The sequence below is a fragment of the Suricata suricatta genome, chromosome 4 (genome assembly GCF_006229205.1).
Source record: "Suricata suricatta isolate VVHF042 chromosome 4, meerkat_22Aug2017_6uvM2_HiC, whole genome shotgun sequence".
In the NCBI taxonomy this organism is placed as follows: domain Eukaryota; kingdom Metazoa; phylum Chordata; class Mammalia; order Carnivora; family Herpestidae; genus Suricata; species Suricata suricatta.
In genome coordinates this window covers 144,299,861-144,324,563 of record NC_043703.1, presented here as the reverse complement: position 1 = coordinate 144,324,563, position 24,703 = coordinate 144,299,861, and the positions used below count along the sequence as shown (strand labels likewise).

The 24,703-nt window shown below is 45.7% G+C and overlaps 1 protein-coding gene across 2 annotated transcripts; it reads right to left on the bottom strand.

The window, feature by feature from the left end:
* Window positions 1-1,082: 1,082 nt before the first annotated feature.
* Window positions 1,083-24,413, bottom strand: GTF3C2 (general transcription factor IIIC subunit 2). Of its 2 annotated transcripts, none has more exons than XM_029938080.1 (19): window positions 24,321-24,413; window positions 14,716-14,986; window positions 14,246-14,567; window positions 13,375-13,663; window positions 10,910-11,004; window positions 10,463-10,540; window positions 10,235-10,333; window positions 8,914-9,141; window positions 8,616-8,727; window positions 8,307-8,415; window positions 7,213-7,238; window positions 6,901-7,030; window positions 4,389-4,533; window positions 4,122-4,283; window positions 3,823-3,910; window positions 3,417-3,545; window positions 2,732-2,881; window positions 2,433-2,540; window positions 1,083-2,142 (listed from the first exon to the last, which is right to left on the bottom strand). In XM_029938080.1, the coding sequence occupies exons 2-19, from the start codon at window positions 14,960-14,962 to the stop codon at window positions 1,924-1,926; spliced, it is 2,736 nt and encodes a 911-aa protein (XP_029793940.1). In that variant the 5' UTR covers window positions 14,963-14,986; window positions 24,321-24,413; the 3' UTR covers window positions 1,083-1,923. The 2 variants fall into 2 exon arrangements, with proteins under 2 accessions (XP_029793940.1, XP_029793941.1); XM_029938081.1 differs by lacking the exon at window positions 24,321-24,413 and adding an exon at window positions 15,440-16,827.
* Window positions 24,414-24,703: the final 290 nt, after the last annotated feature.

The window sequence follows — 24,703 nt, the reverse complement described above, 5'->3', positions numbered from 1 at the left end:
GAAACCTGGGAAGCTCCTTGATAAAAGGTGAGATTTGCACCGGGACCTTGAAGGATGAATAGGGTTTATATGGAGATGATGAAAAAGGATGCTCCCGGAGCAGGGAACAGTGTGAGCAAAGGCACAAAGAAAAGTACCAGAATCCATGGATAGTATAAAGTGCACACATTGGAAGGGAAGGTTGAAGTGGAACGGCCTGGGGAGAAGGGGGTTTATGGTAGAGAAAGAGAGCAAGGAAGGACCGAAAGCAACCTCCTGATTTTCTTTTGGAGGTGGAGTCTGAGGCTGAGTCCACAGCAAGGAGCGAGGCTGCCAGCACCGACCTGTAGCCTCAACAGCACATGTCCCCAGGTCCCATCCTTTCTGCCGCTGCAAGTGGAATTCCAGGAGGCAGCGTCTAGGGGCTGCTGTGTGATGAGCAAAGCTTCTCTGCAATGGAAGGCGTTTCCCCATCAGTCAGCTCAATGACAAACGTGGCTTAACCAGAGCCTGGTCACAACAGGACGGTGGAAGACTGGGCTCCTTTGCACGGACATGGGTTGTGGTCCCTCTGCTGCTAATAGTCTGGCTGCCTCCAGGCTGTTTCCTGTTCTGTACAGGAAAGAAACTGGAACTCCTCAGTTCCTTTCTCCTTCTTGATATACGATAAATTCCCTACACCAAGAGGCAGAAAGCTATTTACAGGTATTTGGCCAACCAGTCTACAATGCCAGAGGGTTTTGTTCCAGGTAGGCGCTAAACCAATCCCCACTCCCGATAGTTGGGGCTGGCTATGGATTTTTCTCTGTCTCCCGTGCTCACCTGACTACTCCCCACTGCCCCCAAACTTGAATGTACTCCTATACATTCCAAGACCATGTGGTTTGCCAGTTTCCCCGTGCTGAGGTCTGACTTGGCTTAGGAGGAGGTACTGCAGTCCCTAGGACTCTGCGGCACCCCACAAGAGGACTCTTGACAAGAGGTGATATAACCACACATGACTGTACTTGGGTTCTAAACACCTATCTGGAGAGTTGAAATAAAGCAGCTAGACATGTTTAATAACTCAACGATGTGACAGGATCATGAAGGACCAAAAATCATGACGTGTGAAGAATGGTTAAAGTAACTGAAGATATTTAATCTAGAGAAAAGACTTGGGAAACACATGATAGCTATTTTTAAATATTTAAAAGGGCGATCACAGGGAAGAATGACTAGATTTCCTAATAACCATAGTGAAATGTATAGAAGTATACTCTTTGACTTGATATAAAGGAAGGTTTTTTTTAAAACATGACTGCCTAGGAGTGCTGGAGTAAGGTCAGACGACCAGTGATTGGGGGTATTTCATAAGCAGGAGCAAGTAAGATCTGAGCCACTGTTCTACTGGTGGGGCGTTTGTGGAGTTCCTCAGTTAAAGAAGTACTATAAGCCACTTCAATCCAATAAATTACTGTCACCCCTCATGGGCCTGTGTGTCAGTTACTTTGAAGAGGAAGTTGAGAAGGCAGTAATACTGGATCCTGAAATATAGTCAGACAGGAGCCTTCATATAGATACCCTTTCCAGTTCTCCAAACACCCACTCGCATGTGGTCTCAAAAACACCCAGTACCTTTACTCAGCTTTACCCACTTCACAATATGCTCAATATGAGCAATTTGACTCCCAAGCCTAGGTCAGGCCTGAGTGTTTCTCATGAGCCATAGTTTTAGGTGGAGGAGCCTTGAGAGTTTGTGGAGGGAGAGCCCCCCTGCCCGCAGGGGCCTGTGAAGACAGAGTCTGTGGAAGGAGAGGTATCTAAGGAGTCCTGGCAAGGCAGGTCTAAAGGTCCAGGTGTGGCAGCGTCACTACCCAGGAAGACCCCAGTTCCTATGGCCCTGTGGGTGGGGGCCATTTGTTCCTGGCAGACTTCATTCCAAAGGTCCTGTGTGGACCACGACTAGGGACCGGGCAGAAGGCGATGGCTAGTTGGAGGGAAGCCGGGCCCTTTAATAGGGGAGGACGGCTGGAACATGGCGGTGAAGTGGGCTCGGCTTTCAAGCTGCATACGGTGGCCCAGTGGTGAGGTGAGTCCACGGACAAAATGGATCCGAACCAGCCCCGACTGGCCCCCAGATACCAGCCATCCATAGGAGTCCAGGTTTGGGCTGAAGCGGACCTGTGAAGAGAACAGAAAACAAGAGAGATGGTCACAGTTGGTGCTTTAGGGTGAGTGGCAGCTGTAAGAGGAGGAGCAGAAAAAGGGCCACGGTCTGAAAGGATAAGACCACGACGGGGTGAGAGGTAGAAATGCGGTATGTCTACCATGCTCTGCAGGAGGAGGCCGCCAGAGCGGTTTTCCCTTCTCAGCTGTTACTTTTGCACCGCCCATTTCATTGATCATCTGTCCAGAGTTGGGAGGAAACGAGAGGGAAGAAGGGTGGAGAAGATGAGAGGCAAGGCTCTTACCTTGTGAATCGCCTCCAGCTGCAGCCTGTCCAGGCAGAGCTGCGAGTGCCCCTCCCCTTCCTGCATGCGCTGCATGGGCTCTCTGTGGAGCAGATCGTGGAAGGAACCCTGGTGGGGGAGTAGAACGAGAGAGAGAGAGAGAGAGAGAGAGAGAGAGAGAGAGAGAGAGAGAGAGAGAGAGAGAGAGTAGTTTCTTAGTCTTGCATCTTTGGGCTACAACTCCTTAGAAAGCCCTACTATTCCAGGACTAAAGTTTTCTACTTTCTTAAATGCCACCCATTCTCCTGGCCTCAATTTACCAAATCCGTATCTTGAAAGAGCAAGTAGTGATGGCTGACAGTTTCAGCGTAAGTTCGAGCCTTGGGAGGGTTGGGGGCCTCCGAGGAAGCAGAACGGTTTCGACCTTCAGGGCTGTCCTGATATGGCATCAGATCTGCTTTATATATAGGCTAGAAAGGAGACCATGACATTAGGTTCTGTAATACTGAAGACAGAACAAAAGTAAAAGAGAAAATTGGTTTTGGGCAGGAGAGGCTTAAAAGATGGAAGAAGGTAGTATGTTTGAACATATGCTCAGATGCACCACGGTAGGGAAGATCATGTACAACTCTGGCTAAGACTTCCAGGCACTGGGCGCCTGGGTGGCTGAGTCGGTTAAGCATCTGACTTTGGATCAGATCATGATCTCACAGCTTGTGAGTTCGAGCCCCATGTCAGGCTCTGTGCTGACAGCTCAGAGCCTAAAGCCTGCTTCGGATTCTGTGTTCCCTTTCTCTCTGCCCCTACCCGGCTCATGCTCTGTCTCTCTCTCTCAAAAATAAACCTTAAAAAAAAATTTTTTAAAGACTTCCAGGTACAATTTCGGTCTGGGAGACCTGATACAAATTTGTACCCTATTGAGAATTTATAGTTCTAATTGAGGAAATTGATCACGTGGATTAGGACCGAACAGATGGTGCTGCCATTAAATATTCATATACGTACGAATCTTCGCTCTACAGGTCGCTTGACATTTATTGGGTTCAGTGCCATATCTGGCAATATGGCTGCAATGAGCTCCCCGGATATATCTCCTGCGGCTATGGTCCCAAGCCAGTCGGATCCTGAAAGACTCTAAGAAGAGACAGATGTCTTTCATTCATTCACTGACTCATATTGTTTCAGTTCTGTGAACTGGGAACAACGGCACAGTCTGAAGTGGGAGACACACACACACACACACACACACACACACACACACACACAAATGAGCTTATGCATAACCCTTATCCCTGACAATACAGTTATCATACATCTCTTTTTCTGTCCCAAACTACTGCCTCTTCTCTTCCTGACCACCAGCTGGTGAGTAAAGGAATCGTTTTCCTGTGTAATGGAGAGAGGGGCTCACCCAGACAGTGCCTTTTCGAGGAGCAGTGAAATAGGCCTTGAAACCAAGGTAACCAGCATCAATATAATGGATTCCACAGAGTCCATAACTGTAAGAGGAAGGGAAAAAAAAAAACACTTTTCCTTTTTCCAAGATTGGATTCATTTCCCTTCCCCAGTTCCTTCCAGAATATAGACTACCTTGATGTTTCCTTCAGTGCCCAGCTCTGAACCCCCCTCTCCCCACAACAGTCTGGCACACTTTGCACCCCAACCCTTAGGGCCTGTCCCAGAGCCCCTCCTGTGTGCATCGTGCCGTACGAGGCGTAGCAGTTGTCCTGAGCCACGGTGACACCATTGTAGGGGAGCAGCCAGGCCAGCTCTGTACTCAAGAAGCGCTTGATAGAGTTTATGGGTTCGTAAGGTCGTCGAAGGTCCCAGAATTTGATTTTGCGGTCACTCCCCGCAGAGACCAGGAAATGACTGTGCAAAGAGGGGAGAAAAGGGAGCAGATCACATCTGGGTGAGACTGGGAGCGCTGGTCTGCCCAGGCGTCACCTCCCATGCCACAGCTCTCCTGTCCCGTACCTGTTAGCTTTGCACCACTGCAGGGAGCGCACGGCCTGGTCGTGGGCAAGGAAACACTGGAAAGGGTAGAGTTTTAAGGAGCCATCAGAGAGCCGTATCCGCTGCAGGGGTGAGCTGGTGGGAAGGTTCCACAAAACCACCATGCCTGAGGTAGGGATAGAATGTGTAGGTATTAAAGGCAAGTTCTCTCTTCTTTGCTCTAATGTCTTCCTCTGGGTTCCTAGGACCTTTGCCTTTTACCCTCAGATGTGACCCCCTTGTGAAAGGATATGTGGATCATGATTATCTAGCCAACATTCCCTCCATGATATTTTAGATCCAGCTCTCGTTAACAACAAAAATAATAGCTTAGTCTGGGACTTGTAGTTGAAAGCTGGACTGAATACACCCAGTAAGTAGCCTGGCCTCCCTACTAAATAAAAGCAAAGGGCTTTTTAAAAGGCATAAACCCTCTAGGACAAGGGCTAGCGAACGACAGCCCTTGGGCCACATACAGCCTGCTGCCTGCTCCGGTAAATAAAGTCTGACTGCAACACAGTCACACCTGCTCGCTCACCTCCCCTACGGCTGCCTGAAGTTTTCAATGGCAGAGTTGAGCAGTTCCAACAATGGTCAAACAGCCCACAGACATAAAATATTCACTATCTGGACCTCTAGAGAAATGTCTGCCAACTCTACTCTAAGACAAAGAGAACAGGCAAGGAGCCAAAAGCAACAAGATGTGGAGAAACAGAAAACAAATAAAGAAATAGAAATGAACTCTTCTGACCCGAAAAGCTGCCCCCCACCTGGCAGGCAGAGGAGGAGGCAATCAGAAGTATAACTCTGACAAAAATAAAAGACAAATGAAAGAACAGTAAGAATTTAATAAACAATAGCTGAGGGAAATATTTGTAGGTAAAACTCAGGAAATGGAGCACCTATGAATCTTTCTTGAAAAACCTTATTGGCATCGAACTCCAGCTAAACCCTTTCATAAATTAGCAATAAGGGCAGCCTGCGGTGAACGGACCGGTGGACACACATGATCATTTCAGTACAGAATGAAGGTTAAATAACTTTGGGAATCAAGACAGCATCAGGAATGACAGCATATAAACTATGAAAAGCACGCAAAGAAACACTGAGAAGACAGGGCAGGGAAGAAGCGTGAGAGTGCTAATTTCCTGACCTCCCTGGGCTGAGGCTACTGACGAGGTCTGGCCATGAAATTGTCACTTGACAACTCCCAACTACTGGAGTGTTCTTTATCATTCTTTCCCCCCATTTTTAACCTCAAGAGTTATCTTAAAGGAACGGATGTCTCTGTGGTGAAGGGACATTTGTGGGGAGCTTAGTCCAGCTTCCAGTTTCCATTCAGTCTTCGTTTTATAAATTAAAGTGTAATTAAATTTCATACATTTTCATTTAAAATAGCTTGTAGAGGGGCACCTGGCTGGCTCAGTGGGTAAAGCTTGTGACTTTTGCTCTCAGGGTTGTGAGTCCGAGCTCCACACTGGGTATGTCAATTACTTAAGAACAAAATCTTTAAAATAGCTTATATAGGGGGTCCCTGGGTGGCTCAGTTAAGTGTCCGACTTCAGCTCAGTTAAGTGTCCGACTTCAGCTCAGGTCATTATCTCATGGTTCATGAGTTCGAGCCCCACAACGGGATCTCTGCTATCAGCACAGAGCCCACTTCAGATCCTATCTCCCTCTCTTTGCCCCTCTGCCCCTTGTGCTCGCTTTCTTTGTCTCTCAAATATAAAAACCATTAAAACTTTTTTTTTAATATTGTACATAGAATGATCCCATGGTCACAGAATTATTTCTCTCACCATCTGATCTTTTTATCTTTATTTTTAAAAATGGTTTTAAAGTTTATTTTTGAGAGAGAGAGAGAGCTTGAGTGGGGAAGGAGTAGAGAAAGAAGGACACACAGAATCTGAAGCAGGCTCCAGGCTCTGAGCTGTCAGCACAGAGCCTGATGCGGGGCTCGAACTCACAAGCGGTGAGATCATGACCTGAGCCAAAGTTTGACACCCAACCAACTGAACCACGCAGTTGCCCCATGATCTTCTTATCATTATATATTCACAGAACTCCATGAAATGATGTTCATCAACTCTTAATTATGGTTTTCTAAATAGATTTCTAGTGACTTTTTTCTTTCTTCTTTGTATTTTTTAAAAATGTTTTGATTTATTTTTTAGAGAGAGAGAGACAATACGACCAAGGGAGGGGCAGAGAGAGAGGGAGACACAGAATCTGAAGCAGGCTCCAGGCTCTGAGCTGTCAGCACAGAGCCCAACGTGGGGCTTGAACTCATGAACCATAAGATCATGACCTGAGCCGAAGTCAGATGCTTAACTGACTGAGCCACCCAGGCGCCCCATCTTCTTTGTATTTCTTTTACACTGCTTGCACATAATGCCCAACATTGAACCATAAAAGAAACAGCCAAAAAAACAAGCATATACAAACTTTAAAGTGCAACATCCCCTTATGTTTTGCTGTGTTTTGTTTTGGTTACCATTATAGTAGCCAGCAGCCAGGTGGTGGTGGGGCCGGGTGGGCATCCAGGCCAGGCTAAGGCACTGACCACACTCGGAGGGGTCTGAAGCTTGCATAGACCCCACCTGAAGGGTCGCCACACATTGTACCTGCAGAGACAGGAGAGCCGGGCCTAGGGTGAGAATGCCTGTCACTTGGCACAAAGGCTCAAATCAGTGTTTGACCCAGCAGGATGGGGTTTTTTCAGAGGCAGAAGGAGACTCACTCTGGAATCAGTAAGGGAGGCTCGAGAAGATGGAGCCTTGGCTAAGGTAGCAGGCTCTTCACTCACCTTGTAGATGGAGGGCTTCACTGCATCTGTGAGGGAAGAAGAGTGGTAAGTGATGCTCTGGGGACAGAGGACTGAAGTCTGACCCTCCCCGTTCTTAGATCAGCACCCCTGATCTGAGAATGACCTTGCCTTACACTCATCTCTCCCCCAGCACACTGATGAGTCTACCTCTACTGCCCCAATCCGCACCGCCCAGTATAGTGAGCGCGTCCTTCCCCCTAGCAGAGTGGCTAATTGCTCCCCTCTGCTCTCTCCCCACTCTCTCTCACCTTTTCCAGAACTTTGCTAATCTGGTTATCTTTCCTTTCTCCTGAGTGACCCACTTTCTCTCTCCCTAATGGGTTATTCTCCTATTCATATGTAAACATGCACTAGAGTCTCCTAATTCAGTAAGACACGCACACACAAAACCCTTCCCTTACCCCTTATTCACCTCCAGCCGCCACCCTCATCTAGGCGTTCCCCGTCATGGCCAAACTACTTGAAAGAACGGTCTGCGCATCTGCCTTCACTTCCTCACTGCCCCTGCTCCCCTCAGCCCACCAAGTATGGCATTTCCCGGGGCTCAAAACCAGGTGCCCTCTTCTTTAACTACTCAGTATGGCTGAAAATCAAATTTGGCAAATAGGAGATGCCTTTCCCTAACCCCTTCCTCTTCTCGCACATCTTCAGCTCTATATTCTCTCCCTCTCTTTCCAACGAGGAGACGGCGTTTCTGTGCGCACGGAGAGGCAAGTGTTTATGTGAGAAAAGGAGAGGCATGGACGGGACTGAGGGAGGGACAAGAGTGTGGCAGGGAGATCAGGGGTGATCCCCTCAGCACGTCAGCTGGGGCAGCAGGAGGGGAGGGCCTGACGGCACACAGCAGGGAGGGGGAGAAAAGAGCATGTGCTCACAGAGCCCAGTGAGAAGACTGCAGGAGATGGTACCCCATTCACAGGCTGCTAAAGAGCCGGTGGAGGACAGAAGGTGTGAGGTCGCGGTGGGCAGGTGCTGAGTGAGGCTTGGTCCTCGAGGCTGGGCCAAGAGGGGTCTCAGGGGAGATGGACAAGACCCTACCACGGGAGCACCCACTCGCCTGCTGCACTACTCACCTGGGGGCTGCTGAGCCAGCAGGGCGTCCGGATGGGGCAGACTGAACACCGGCACCTTCCCGTCTGAGCAGGCAAGAGCCAAGATGCCCAAGCGAGGCAGAAGAGGAGCCTAGAGGGGGGGACCAGACCTGCGCTGAGGCTTGCTGCCTTCAAAGTCTCTCAGAAAACTTTTGAGGTTTTGGCCCCTAGAAATGATACGGAGTTGCTGGGAAAACTCCACCCACCTCTCTCTGTCACCTCTGGGACCGTGCAACGCCCCTCTGTTCTGACTCTGAGTCTTAGAGCATACCACAACCAATGGGGAGGTACCTTCCGAGGGGTGCCTGGAAGTTCCCATGCTCCACTGGGGCAGAACTTGAGGTCCCAGATGCAGCCATGGTCACAAGCAATCCCATAGACAAAGTGAGCCCTGTTGCCAGGACTGAGGGGAGAAAGCGCATGGGGAGAATGGGTGGGGGAAGGGGCCTAGGGCTGCCAGAGCCTGGGCTCTGCCATATCTAAACCCGACCCAAGCCCCCTACTGCTCCCCTCCCCGTGCCCCTGCCAGACCCCACCCTTCTCTCCTCCTCGACCACCCTCCTGCAGCAGCATCCCAGCCCCACCTCACCAGCTTTCTTGCTGCAAGGTCCCGAGGCCCCAGAGTTGGAGCAGCCCAGGCCCTGAATGAAGCTGGCTCAGTGCGTGTGTCTCATTCATGTCAGGGCTGGAGAAAAGGGCCACATACTGCGAAGCTGATGCCCCCTCTGGCACTGGGCACCAATCCAGAGCCCAGAGGGGTCCCCCTGTGAAGAAGGACACATCCCAGCGCTCTGGGTGTGCTGTGATCGAGCTAAATCTAGAGAAAAGTCGAAGATGGGATGAAGAAAGGAATTAATAAGAAGTAATAAGGACTTCATGAGGTGAATGGTAAATAAACATCTGAATGATGGAATATTACACGGCACTAAAAAGAAATGAGCTGTCAAACAATGAAAAGGCATGGCGGAACCTTAAATGCATATTACTAAGTGAGAGAAGCCCACCCAAAAAAGGCTACACACTGTTATGAACCCAACTATGTGACATTTTGGAAAAGGCAAAACTATACAGTCCAAGGGTCAGCGACAGCCAGGATTAGAGGGGAGGGGAGGATGAGCAGTTAAAACACACAGGACTTTTAGGGCAGCGAAACTACTCTGTATGATCCCATAATGACAGAGACATGTCATTATACATGTGTCCACACCGCAGAATGGACAACACCAAGAATGAACCCCAATGTAAACTATGGCCTCTGAGTGACAATGTGTCGACGCAGGCTCATCCACTGTAACAACAGTGGATCTCTCTGGTGAGAGATGCTGATAATGGGGGAGCTGTGCCTGCCTGGGGACAGGGGGGCTTATGGGAGATCTCTGCGCCTTCCTCTCAATTTTGATGTGAACCTAAAACTCATCCAAAAAATTAAGTCTTAAAAGAAAAAAGTGTAATGAAGACAGAATGGGAGCTCCACCTGGAGCTGGTACAAACTGGCTTAAGTAAGGGCCGGGTTATCAAGAACGTTCTACAGGTGAGAAGAGTCCTTAGCCACCATCTGTATCTTCCTCCTTTCCTTCCAAAGCCTGTCGAGCTCTAGTTCACCTCCAAAGATGACGGGGTGTGCATTCTGGTTTACTACAGGGCTCTCTCCAGGGCCAGTCTGCCCAGTTCTATCTGAGTCGATGTGACCTTGTAAACGGGTTTGACCTTCCATCTCTGTCTGCCCTCAGTCTCGCCAGCAGCGATGAGTGCTGCAAACTAGACGGGGGTTGACAAGATCCGGCGAGGCCTCCAACCCTGGGACCAACTGGAACAGCATCAGGGGAAGAATAGGGCCAATATGTCATCCCTTTCAACATTCGGTTTTCCCATTTCTATGTCCTAGAATCAGGAAGAGATGCAGTCTTCACCTGTTTATTCGGTAGAGCGTGCCATCTTCAGGAAGTCCTTCACGCTGCACAGAGAACAGTGGAGACTTCTCCTGCTGAGGCAGGTAGGGAGCCGCCTCACTGGGGGAAGGCACAGGGAAGAGCATGAATGTGGAAGACGGTTGCCTCCCCACCCCAGGATTCCCTGTCCCCCTTCTGATTCTAGGAGTGTCACCCTGCCCTCGGCTTCAGAATGTCTCTTTAACTTACAGTTCAGACAACAAGTGCCACTTCCAGGCTAGTGGGATCCACTCTGCAAACTCCCAGTACGAGTGCTTCTGCTCTCGGCTGGAGGGACAGGAGCAGCGTTAGTGGAGGAGGAGAGAGATTCTAGGACAGCCGTCCAGTAACCCTCTGTGCTGTCCAACACAGACACTGGCCGCCAGCAGCAAGTAGCTACTGAACAGTGGCTAGTGCAGCTGAGAAACTGGACTTTCACTTTATTTCAATTAATTTTAAATTACATTTAGATGGCCACACACACAGCGAGGAGCTTCTGTTGGACAGCACAGCTCTGGAGCTCTTGCCTTTGGAGCGATGCCTTTAAGTTACGAATATCTTCAGTGTCCTGCCCTGCGAGTGCCTTCCCTCTTTCTAGAAGGTCCTCTGCACGCCGATAGCCCCCCCCCCGCCCCCAAACCGCTCCTCAGGTCTCACAGGTCCTTGGTGAGATGGAGGCACTTCCAAACCGGAGCCATGATGTGGTTCGGTAAGCCATTGGGAGCCATTCCCCGGCAGTGCGGCTTCTGCTTCTGAGGGTCAAATGGGACAAAACATAAGGAAGAGAACTTTAAAAATGGGAGAAAGTCCCCGGAAGGCAGCTTGCCCAGCTTTTACTTTTCTTGGCACAACTTCCTCTCTAGACTCTGACCTGTTAGTGTCTTAAAGATTGATGTTTCCACCATGACAAGGACTTCACACCTTCTGCAAAACCTGTTATGTATTTTCTTTTTATTTTTTTTAAGTTTACTTATTTTGAGAGAGAGGGGGAGAGAGAGCAGGCACAAGTGCACACGGGGAAGAGACAGAGAGAGAGGGAGAGAGAGAATCCCAAGACGGATCTGTGCTATCAGCGAGGAGCCCAACCCCCCAAACCATGAGATCATGACCAGAGCCGAAATCAAGAATCAAGGTGCTTAACCAACTGAGCCACCAGGTGCCCAGAACTCATTATGTATTTTCTGTTCACCTTCCTCAGTGTCTCCATGCATTTGGTTCAGACAACTCATATTTGCTTCCTGAAACTCCAGCCCTATGGGACAATGGCTCCTTGTTCCTTCCTGACTAATATTTCTCCACAGGCGCTCCCGCCTCTGACAGGTTTGGTTGGCAATGGCATTTCCCCAATTCTCTCTGTCTTCTCCTCAACTCTCTGTACATGCATTCAAGGTAATCTCATCCCATGCCCATAGCTTTGACTATGATCATTATGCCTGATTATCAAGTTCATATCTTAGTAAATGTAAACTTTACTTAGTTTCAGCTTTCCTACAAATTCTAGACTTTTACAGTGATCTGAAGCCTAAAGCAAAAGTCAGTAATACAGTTCCTGTCTTTATTTAAAACTTTGATATTTTGTTCATCATAAATTTGTTATATTAATTTTTATTTTTAAAAATGTTGCATCACAATATTTATCTTATTACTGAGGGGGTTGGGACTCCCTTAAATGTTGCACTTGAGACAAGGCAGGCACTGATCCCAGGCACATGACTGGTTACCAGACACCTCCAGTGGGATGGCCCATGGCCCAGAGGCACCTCCAATTCAACATGTCAGAAAGTGAGTTGACCATCAGGGGTTATATATAAGTGATGAATCACAATTCTACTCCTGAAATCACTATTACACTCTATGTTAGCTAACTTGGATTTAAATAAAATTTAAAAATTAAGGAATGCCTGCGTGGCTCAGTTGGTTAGGCATCTGACTTTTGATTTGGCTCAGGTCATGATCTCACAGTTTGAGGGTTCAAGCCCTGCATTGGGCTCTGTGCTGGCAGCGTGCATCCTGCTTGGGATTCTCTTTCCACGCTCTCTGCCCCTCCCCCACTTGTGCTCGCTCTCTCTCAAAATAAATTTTAAAAACATAAAAACAAATTTCAAAAAAAGAAGTGAGTTTATCACCTCCCTGCTCCCCTGCCCCCTCCCCCGTCCCCATGGCTCCTCTGTCCTGAAGCCCAGCACAAGAGAGCACCACCTAAGTTAGAAACTCCTACTTCCTTTTCTGCAAAGGCCAAGTGCTGTTGATTGTCTTCTACGTCTCTTGCATCTGTCCCCCACCTCCCTTGCTTCATGGCCTGATTCGGGGGCTCCTGGTTATTCCCTGGATAACTGAAGCCGTCTTCTAATTGTCCACTGCTGACCTATCGTCCTAACTCATTATGTCATATTTCTACTTAGAAACCTTTGTTGTATAGAGTTTCTGTCTGGGATGATGAAAACGTTTTGGAAGTGGGTGGTGGCGGTGCCTGCACAACACCGAGGTAGTGCTACTGCCACTCAAGTGTACATTTTTAAATGGCCAATTTTACGTTACGTATATTTTACCCCAATTCAACAAACATGCAGATGCCTGTGTTGGCTCGCTGCAGTGGTCGTTGGGCCACCCTCCCGAGTTTGATCCCACCACTCTCCCCCAGGCCCTCCGCGGTCCCGCAGCCCACTTCCGCACCCTTGGGAACTTGCTGAGAGTTCTCAACAGCCCCGCTTGCTCTAGTGTCCTGTCCCGGGAATTTCTGGGAAAACCAATCCCTCTGGCAAACTCCCGGTCATCTCTCAAGACCTAGCCCAGCCACTACTTCTCTGTGAAGCCTGAGCAGTCCACTGCCCTCCTCTGCATGCCCAGAGCACCACGTTCACTCCCGGCGACGCACCTGTCACACTGTGGACTCTGTGAGGCAGAACACTGTCCGCCACGTGTTTCCTAGTGCAGAGTAGATGCTCGGTATCTGAACGAGTCACCTCAGGTACTTATGCCCCTGCCACCTCAACTGTTTTGAAGGATGTCCCTTTCTTCCTTTACCTACTTTGGCCACCAGTTACTAGGTCAAAGCTATCCACTGGGCACCCTGCAGACCCCCTAACCATCCTATTTCCCCACTTTCTCATTCATTCAGTTACCCCTGAAGTGGATCCTCGTGGGGTGCTTCGAGGCACCGCAGGCTCGGGGTCAGATGAGACCTCACTTGGGGCCTCGCTTTCATTTCCATCTTCGGTCTCAACCTGGAGAACAAAGTCTTCATCCTGTGCAGTATTGTTATTCTCTTCTTCTCCACCTTGACAGGCTGCCTGCGGCTGGCTTTTGTTTGGTTGGGGAGAGCTGCTCACTTTAGGGCTCTCGGGAGGGGGCACTGGAGCAGGCAGGGTCGTTGAGAGCTCTTCAGCCAGTTCCTGAAGGTACAGAAGTGCCCTGTGGCACAAGGCAGAGTCAGAGCCCTACTCACAGACACTTAGCTGATAGCCCACTTTTCCAGATACTTGGCTGATTCTTATCTCACTGGATCCTCCCAAGGACCCTGCAAAGCAGCTATTAGTTTTCCCTCCCCCTTTGATAAAGACCTAGAGATCCAGAGAAGTTACGAACTTGGCCAGGATAGGACTCAGATCACGTTTGTGGAAGGTGAACCCAGATCTGCCAACTCCAAGTCCAAAAGCGCTTTCACCCTACCACAGAGATCAGTAAGAGCCAAGGGAGGAATGGAAGGGCACAGAGAGACTGACATATACTGGGCGGTTAAATTGCAATGAAGACCTGGAGGAAACTGAAAAAGGTGACAGGATACAAGGCACAGAAAGCAACCTCCTAGACAAACAAACTTAGCAACGGTAAAAGTTGCTGCAGTAAAAGCTAGAAAATGGCTGAAGTCCCCAGGACCCAGATGCTACCCCTGCTTATCTGACGCCTCATCACAGCCTCTTAGCTCTCCATCTGTCCCACCCTGATCCCTTCACCCCGACCCCCCTCCACCGAGCTGCGCCCCACAATCCTTACACTTGGGCAGCCCTTCGGCGGGGTCGTTCCCCAGGAGGGGTCTCAAAGTCCTCAGGGGGCCTCTTTGGAGGTGGAGACTCTGGCTGATCTAGGTCTTTGGACAACTTCAGCAGTAGCAGCTCTGCCTTGGACCTCCGACCTCGTTTCTTAGGCATGGGGGCGGAAAGAGGGCTGGATTGATCTAAGAGACCAGGAACCAGAGGGGCTGATGGAGGATTAGGTTGTTGGGGCCTTTTGGGGCCTTTCCGTGTCCTACCACCTCTCTTCCGGCCAGGCTTTGAGGCCCTAGGTTTTGGGACCTTTGACATCTCTGAAGAAAGATCTGTAGAGAAGAATATGGGTCTGTGAGACGGGACCAGAGCTCACATCCCCTTGGAATAGATTGCACTATACCCAGGTTGGCAAGATCCTGTGAGCTCACCCTGCTCTCTTTCATCTTAAGATAAAAGATTAAAGGACAAGGTACATACCTTGCTGTTCGAGTCTGGAGAAGCTTTCTTGTTCCGGAGGGAGCCTGCTCTCATCAAGAGAATCCTCAAATCCAGGCAAAGGTGTAGGTAAGGACACCTCTATGGAAGCCTCAGCACTGGTTATTTTTGAAGAGGCCTTGACATCAAACTGGTTTAGCACCTCTTGTCCGGGAGAGTCTACCACAGTCATGTTCCTCACGGGGCCGGCCTCCCCCAGGGCAACACAGCCGACCCCGCAGGTATCCATCAGCACCCCCTAAAATGGCTGTCCCTGCACAGAGACATACATGTGAGGAGAAAGCAAGAGCTGTTTGCACTGGCTTAGAATTTTCCACTTTCCTGTCGTTTCTTCTCCCATCTGACCCATGGCCCCCTAGTTCCCCGGGGGAACTATCTGACAATAATCACCAAACATCTTCTATGTTAGGCACTATTCTAGGAACTGGTAATATGACAATAAGCAAGACGGACAAGGTCCCTGCCCTCACAGAACCTATACACTAGTGGAGCTGGCAATGAACAGATAATCAGAAAGTTACCATTTATTTACTAAATGCTTACTATGTGCCAAGCACTCTATTGCTTAGCCAGTTTAATTTAAAGCACTTAAATTTTCTTGTGAGGATAATGCAGTGAATGAACAATTATTCAACTCCTTTCCCTAAAACCCAATGAAATAAATCACCCCCTCCCTCAAAAAATTAAAGAGAGAGAGAGAGATCACCTGTTATGGATCCAGAGAAGGGCCACAACTTCCTAAAACAGACTATAAAGAATAGTTGCCAGATACATAAAATTTAGACCACAGTGAAGGAGCATGCACAGAGCTAACACCCATCTTTGTGAATACTAGTTAAGGAACAAATTTATTTTATAAGAGTTATCTGGTGGCCTGCCATCTATCTTTCACCTGAATAGGGGAGATGGATGGCTATGAGACAATTAAGGAACATGCTACCACATTAAAAGACCTTTCCCACATTGAAGAATGGAATAAAGGTTCGCCTGGCTGGCTCAGTAGGTAAGAGCATGTAACTCTTGCCTTCAGGGGTCGTGAGTTCGAGCCCCATGTTGGGTATAGGGATTATATAAGAATGAAATCTTTAAAAAAAAATGAATGGACTAAATAATTATCACAGATCTTCAGTTTTTTCAAACCCAGAAAATCAATTGTGTAACCATGGACCAAAGTAACCTGACAGAGATAAACAAAACACTGACCACCAAACCAAAAAGCTGAGCAACACAGAACTCTGCAAGGGCCCCGTTTTTGGTTAGAATAACCTGCCTGTTTATGACAAAAAAGGAGAAATAACTCAAATCCAAGGAGAGAATCCCCTACAGGTCGGTATATACCTTAAGGATAAATAATTCATTGGCCTCAGCTGAAAAATGTATTAATACAAATACCATAGGAAATATACAAATTAAATTTCCCACCTGTCTCTCTTAATGAAGCTACAATCTAAACATATTAAAAACCGTAACAATAACCAATCCTCTAACTCAGGTGCTAAGGAACACTGTGCTATTGACATAGTGTTATATCACCAAGGAATAGAGAGCAGTGAGAATCCATCTACACTGTTCTTTGGTAAATAGCAAGCCCTGAGAGAACTACTCCATTCAAAATTAACAATAAACAAAAAAGATCCATATGAAATCTATGCATAGATATTATAGAAAGAATAAAAATGATACAAATGAAAAAAGATGGAAAGTATCCTTTAAAAAAAAGCCTCCAGAAAACTTGCAACAAAAAATGTCTATACAATACTTAAACACACACACACACACACACACACACACAACCAAAGATAACATGGAATCCATAAAGTAAGAGATAGAAGAAAACAATGGGGAGGTGGAGAGTGAGCAGTCATAAAGAAAGAAACCGAGTACATGGATAAGATCATCATGAAATGAAATGAAAACCAGAGGAGAAACAAAATGTTGACACTATACTGCTATAAAGAGATAAATGTGATTAGTGAGATGATATAGATGGAAAAGAGGAAGGTGGGAGCCAACATATGAATAATTGATGTTCCTAGACAAAAAAGAAGAAAAAGGGGAGCAGAAGTGTTTAAAAAAAGAAAAAGAAAAAAGAAAAAAAAACTTAACAGAAGAAAATTTCCTGAAGTAAAAAATAGAATACTTTCTTAAAATAAATGAAGACCGTGGTCTATCAATCAGAAGAGCTTACAGTGTAAAAGGCAAGTAAAAGTCAATAAAGAATCATCAAGACCAAGAAATACTTGAGTGACGATACTAAATTTCTCCCACAAAGAGAAAAGTAAAAATCAGGTCAGCCTCAGAGTTTTCGGAAATATCTGATGCCAGAAGATAAACACAAACAGTATCAAGAGAATTCATTACTTAACTGAGACATCATCCATGTAAAGGCAACAGGATGGCATTGCAATATGCAAGTTTCTAGGAATTATAAAATATTTTTATTTAAGTTTATTTATTTGAGAGAGAGAGCACAAGTGAGGGAGAAGAGCAGAGAGAGGGACAGAGAATCCCAAGCAGGCTCCATGCTTAGGGGCAGGGTTCAATTTCACCAACTGTGAGATCATGACCTGAGGCAAAATCAAGAGACAGATGCTTAACCGACTGAGCCACCCAGGTACCACAAGAATCTTCTGGTGGAGAAGCTGTGGTATAAAGATTGGCAGAGAGCATTTAACCCAGTGAGACATTGAGTTTAAACAACTGTAGTAACGACTGCTGTAAAACAGACTCTAATTTAAAATTCTGAAAGGCCCTGCAATGCAACATAAGAATTTTCTGACTATAGTAGACTAAGTATCCTGCTTTTACTTGTAAGGTTGGTAACTGGGGAAGTAAAGGGCTATTAATACCATTTAGACATTAATAGAACTAAAAGTCATAAATTATGTGGCTTTCCAAATACCCAGCAGTCCACAGGAACCAGAAAAAAAAATTGTTTTAAGGGCTGCACAATAAGAGATTGAATATAAACACAAAAAAGAAAAGAAAAAAACCTACAAAGAAGATAAAGATACGTATAACAATGACCAAAGATGAATCTATTCATTAAAAAAAAAAATGAATAGGGGCACCTGGGTGGCTCGGTCAGTTAAGCATCTGACCTCTGCTCAGGTCATGATCTCACAGTCCATGAATTCAAGCCCTGCATCAGGCTCCATGCTGACAGCTCAGAGCCTGAAGCCTGCTTCAGATTCTGTGTCTCTTTCTCTCTCTGCCAGTCCCCTGCTCATTTTCTGTCTCTCAAAAATAAATAAATGTTAAAAATTAAAATAAAATAAAAAATTTTTAAAAAGAATAGATTTGGATTGATTTTAAAAAGTCAAACTATATGCTTTGAAAGAGTGTCTAACACAGGGGCACCGAGGTGTCTCAGTCAGTTAAGCATTCAACTATTAATTTGAGCTCAGGTCATGTTCTTGTGGTTAGTGAATTTGAGACCTGCATTGGTTCTGTGCTGATGCTGTGGAACCTGCTTGGGATTCTTTCTCTCTCTCTCCTTTCTCTCTGTCCCTCCCCCACTTGCTCTCTCTCTTCCTCTCAATAAATAAATAAATAAATGAATGAATGAATAAATAAATAAATAAATAAACGAACCTAAAAAAAAAAAAAAGAGGGGAACCTGGATGGCTCAGTCAGTTAAACGTCTGACTTCAGCTCAGGTCATGATCTCACTCACAGTCCATGAGTTTGAGCCCCACTTCAGGTTCTGTGCTAACAGCTCAGAGCCTGGAGCCAGCTTCAGAGTCTGTATCTTCCTCTCTCAGTCACTTCCCCGCTGGTGCTCTGTCTCTATCTCTCAAAAATAAATGAAAGAAAGAAAGGAAAGCAAGAAAGCAAGAAGGAAAGAAAGAAAAAAAGAAAGGAAAAGAAAAGAGATGTCTAACACAAAGGAACTCAAAGAGCTGTAAGTCAATTAAAATATATAAGACAAAAGTAAGCACAAAGAAAATGAGTTTTGTTGGTAACAGCAAAGTTGAATTCAGGGGGAAAGTACTAAATGAAACAAAGAGGGAATACTTTATTATAAAACTTCAAATTATATAAAAGATAAATGTCAGGAACTGTTAGATTTCAAATGACAGCATTGAAATGAAGCAAAATCTTCAGGAAGTACAAGAACTACTTCTTTTAACCACTAACAGATCAAGCAGATAAGGACAGAGAAGATATGAATAAAAAAGATTATTTGACCTCTTTATTGGTCCAGGTTCAGCTGCACAGAACAGAATCCTCTCTAGCAAGTTCAGCTAAAAGGGATTTATTATAAGGTATTACATGGTTCACACCAGTGGTTCCTAAAGTGTGGTGGTCCAGGCAGAATCAGCATCACTTGGAAATTTGTTAAAAATGCATATTTCCAGTCCTCTCCCAGACCTCTTGAATCAGAAACTCTGGGATGGGGCCAGCACTTTGTGTCTTCATAAAGCCCTTCAGATTACAAGGAGGCACCCGCGAATCACGAGGTCCCTGCCACAGCTGGTGGCTCCATGAATTGCCTCTGCAATGATCAGAAAGGGACCTGACTGGACAGGGAAGACCCTTCTCTGGCTCCCAGATCCAGAATCATGCCCCTGCCACAATCTGAACCAATAATATGTATTGCCTCCTGGCCTGGCTCTCTCCACTCTAAACTGAGGTTCAAGTTTGAGTTCTTCAAGAGTACATTTAATTGGCAAGACCTAAATCATATTCAAATCTTGGATGGAAAAAAATTCCAGGAAATGAAATTTCTAGGTTTCCAGGCTCTCAAGTGGACATTCTTCCTTCTCTCACATCCCACTTACTCCATGGTAGAAAGTGGGATCAGGGTCTTGTCAGTGCCTCTCCAATGCCACTTCTAGACCAAGAGTTCTCCCTGTCTTGTAAAAACCATTCCTTGAAGCTCTGAACATTCAGCTAACCCACTGCTACCACCTGTTACACACTAGACCTTGTCATCACACAAAACCTTTTAACCTCCAAAATCACAAAGACATCCCACTAGCTGGTCACAGCCTCCCATCTTTATAGCTAGATTGCTCAACTACAATCTACATCTATTCTTCAACCATATCAAGCCACTATCTATTGATCTCTCCAATTTCTCCCTGTGTTGGCCACATCCTATCTAGTTTAGATTCCTTTATTTGAATCAGACTCTTGTTGATACTATAAAGTTCCTTTCTTGTCTTTTTGCTCCACAAAACTGGCAAAATTTAAGCCCTGGATGAACCAACCACCCTTCTTTTCCATGTGTGCATTTAAGGTGCTAAGTGCTAGCATTTACACCTTCTCTCTAGTCAGCCCCCACATGATCTCTCCCCCAATATCTGATGCACTGGTTCTCAGCAGATATTTTGCCTCTGATTCCCAAAATACAAGGCAATTATGTGGGAAATACTTCAATGTCTGGTCAAGAAGCCTACTCTCTGCATCTGAACCCTTCGTTGACTTTCTAAGCCCAACCTTCCACTTGTATTCTAGCTCCATCCCCCCACCTCCTAAGAACTCTGGAATTGTTTATCCTTTTCCTTTCCATTGGCTGTTGCCCAATTGGTTTGTTGGTTTCTTTCTTTCTTTTTTTTTTTTTTTACATTTTTTTATATTTACTTATTTTTGAGAGACAGAGTGTGAACAGGGGAGGAACAGAGAGAGAAAGAGATACAGAATCTGAAGACACACTCCAGGCTCTGAGCTAGCAGTCTGCACAGAGCCCAACGTGGGGCTCGAACCCATGAACCAGGAGATCATGCCCTGAGCCAAAGCTGGCCACCCAACCGACTGAGCCACCCAGTGCCCCTCCTTCTTTCTTTCTAAAGATTTTATTTTTAAACAATCTCTACACCCAACATGGGGCTCAAAATCCTGTCCCTGAAGACAAGAGTCGCAAGTTACACTGAGATAGCCGGGTGCCTCCCCAAGAGCATTTAAATGTCTATAATTCCCAGGGTGCCTGCGTGGCTCAGTCAGTTAAACGTCCAACATTGGTTAAAAGTCTAACTTTGGTTCAGGTCACAACCTCAAGTTTGTGAGTTCGAGCCCTGTGGTCAGCACAGAGCCCGGAGGTTGCCTCTGATTCTGTGTCTCCCTCCCTCTCTGTCCCTACCCCACTTGGATGCACGTGCTCTGTCTCCCAAAAATAAACATTAAAAAAAAGTTAAAGTCTGTAATTCTTATCCTAACACACATACAACTATTCTTCCACTCCTATTCCTTCTCCCTCTCACAGTCAAACTTTTAGAGTTCTCTGCACATGATGTTTTAATTACCCTACTTCATTCTGACTAGGATTTTGCCTTTCAACTCCTCACTGAATCTAAAGTCCTCAATAATTGCTGTGTCAACTAATTCAGGGGACACTTCTCAGTCTCCTTTAACTTGGTCTTTTAGCAGCACTGATGCTACCTATTATTCCTTTCTTGAAACATTGTCTTTACTTGAGAAGCAAGTCAAGTGCAATAAAGTTTCAGACCTTTACAAAATTTCCTCAGACTTGTAGAGTTGTCTCAGCGGCACCCATTTGCTTCTTTGTTTCTTTGCAAATGTATCTCTTTTGTCTTTCCAAAGAGGTCAACTTAGTTTACTTTCTCTTTTTTTTAGAATCGTCTTTATAATACTTTTAATTGAAGTAGAATACTTCTTCCAAGTATGTGCAGAATATAAAGAATAACAATAAAGCACCTACTCATCTGCCATGGTTCAACTTAGTTTTAAAAGAAACAGTGACTCTTTCATACTCAAAATCTTAAAAATTTAAACATATATCACAATTATATAAATATAATATCAAATTAACTGACATAAAAATGTTGAGAACCATCACAATGACTCTCGGCAAGCATTCAGCTCAACCAGTGAGAGCAGAGTGACCAGGCCTATAGGAGAAAAGCCAATAGGCTTCACGTATGCAGTGGGCCATGAACATCAGTTTCTATGCTTTACGCCGGAAACAGGGAATGTCAGTTAACACAGGGAGCCAGTTAAATAGGTATCAGTTAAGAGAACTTCTATATATGTCTTAAAGAATTTCCACATCACAAAAAAAAAAAAAAAAAGACTTTTCACATCAGTACACAAATATATATCTCATTCTTCTTAGTTACTACCCAGTGTTCCATAGAATTATAGCTCATTCAGATATTCCCCATTTGATGGACAAATGAATCACAACACTATTACAAACAATACTGCAATCAATATCTTAGTACAGATCTCTTCATTAATGAGAAACTATTTTCTAGAAAAATAATGTGAAGTGGAATTATCGTACTGGGTTAAAGGATATACACATTTCAAAATGTAACAGATCCTGCAAACAGCTCACTAAAACAAAAATCAATTCATAATCCCACTAACCGTATATCAGTACACATTTTACCACACCCTTGCCAATCTGATGAATGAAAGATTCTTCCCTAATGTATTTATTTGCACTGTCCTGATAATGATTGAGGTTAGCAACTTTGTTTTATCTACTGGACATCTATCTATCTATCTATCTATCTATCTATCTATATATTTTTTAATGAATTGCCTGTACTTATAATTTGCCCATATTTCTACAGGACAAAGCAAACTTTTCCTTATTCACCTGTGGAATTATTTATGTTGCAAGTACTTTGTCTCTATTTTTTAAAAAACTTTGTTTAGGGGCACCTGGGTGGCTCAGTTGGTGGAGCATGCAAATCTTGATCTCAGGGTTGTAAGTTCAAATCCCACACTGGATGTGGAGCCTACTTAAATATAATAAAATAAAATAGAAACCATTTTTAAATGTTTATTTATTTTTGAGAGAAAGAGAGACAGAGCATGAATGAGGGGAAGGGCCAAGAGAGAGAGGGAGACACAGAATCTGAAGCAGGTTCCAGGCTCTGCGCGTCAGCACAGAGCCCGATGTGGGGCTCAAAACCACAAACCCTTAAATTATGACCTGAGCCGAAGTCGGACACTTAACCGACTGAGCCACCCAGGCACTCCATAAAATATTTTAAAAACCCAAAACCCTTTATTTGTAATATTTCTTGCTAAATAAGGTTATATTTTCTGAGTTACATTTTTTTTCTTTAGGACTTGTTAGTTTTGTGTCTTAAAAAGGCATCTCCTACTTCACTGATATAAATATACCCTATTTTATTTTCTTCTAAAACTTTTTCTAGTTTTGAGTCTTAAATGTAGTTCTTTAAGTCCATGTGGGATTTTCTTATGATAATAAGAGATACAGGTATTTACTTATTACTTCATATGTATCTCCCCTGAAAGTTTCATAAGGATCTTGCCTGATTCACTACTGAATCCAGAACCTAGTACATGGTAAGTGCAATAATTATACTTTGTTGATTGAAATGACTAACTTCTCAAGGCAAATACCCCTTTAAGGATTCATTTCTCTAGAAAGCAGCATCAGGATATGGTGGTTAATTTCCATTTATGATTTCACAATACAAATTCTAGACACAAGTAAAGGAATGGATGTTTAATAAATTTTGCTAGAGTTTATAGAGGTTTACATTTGCACGTCAGTTTGTTTGGAATGCTGCTTCAAGGCTGCCAGGATTTCCCTAATCAAGGAAAATAATTATTTAACACAGTTTCTCAAGTATGGAATTACTTTAAACACATTGTTTGGTCTAATACACCGTTCTCCAAAGAGTTCCTATGGTACAGCTGGTGGTATGCAAGATGATTTTACAATAACCAAAATGAGTTTTATTTGACTGTGTTTTTACTTTAACTTGTATATATATAAAAAAAAAAAAACTCTAGCCCATGAAACCCCTGGTTTCATCTATCTTGCTTACATTGAAACCAAAGCACTTAATTTTAAAAATAAACCAATTTTTAAAAACTACTAAGAAAATAATACATTTAATAAGAAGGGATGGCAAAAAGTAACCAAAGCACGGGAATGGCTTAAGTTTGTGTGACGATATGCCACTAGGGCGAAGAGGCTTCTCTCTACCTACACCGCTCTAAAAAAGTGAGTTACTCCGGGTGGGGCTGAAGTCGCCACCTCTGTCTTCTCCAGCAGACAGCCAACTTGCTGCGGGATAAAAGGACTAGAAGGGAAACATAACTGGCCCTTGGCTGCGCCAATGGGGATGCAGCGCGCGGGGCACAACCCCGGGGTTAGAAGAGTCTCATCGAGGAAGAGGATGAGACACAGCAGAATGAGAATGACCCGCTACCACCCTAGGGGTGACCGTCTGCCCATCCTCAGTCATGGGCGTGAGGGCGGCGTCCACCCTTAGCCTGTGCTGGGGGCGAGCCCTCAGTTTTCTGAGGCTGAGGACTACCGAAGGCTTGCTGAGTCAGAGGGATACAATGTTAGCAACGACGCGGCCGGGACACAGGATGCCGTGTTACCCGCACGGCGTCGAGAAACAAGGCAAGAGCCGTGGTTAGCAGGGAGAAGGGATGTCCGGTTGCACTAGAGGGAAGGAGGTGGGGAGCGTGATGGTTTCTTCAGCAGCGCGGGGGCTGGAAACCGCGATGCTGTGCAGAGGGAAGAGCGGAGCCGGGAGCTGGTTCCCATTATCTTAGTGCTACGGGAAAAGGAGGAGGAGGAGGAATCGTGGGGGCCCCCGCACACCCCGCTGCGGTACACTCACCCTCACCAAAGTCCTTCCGGAAGTCCAAGTTCGAAGATGGCGCCGCCTGTCTGGTCGCGGTTTTATGACGAAATCTGGCAGCTACTCTTTATTGTCCCCCCTCCCCTCCCCCATATTTCGACCCTCCCCCCGCCCCCCCCTCCCGGCCGCCAGTGAAAAAGGTAAACACGTGAGCTTGATGGGGACTTTGTACCCGAAGACGTTTTCTCAGACTATGTATTCCACAATGCAGTGCGGCGAGAGTCCCGCGCCTTTTCGGAGCCGGCGAAGCTCTTGGGCTTTCGCCGCGCAGGGGATGCTGCGTGGCCTTCTGGGAATTGCAGTGTCAAGAAAGGAAGATTGACGCCTGCGCGGTGACGGTCGTCGCGCCCCGCGGGTTCCCG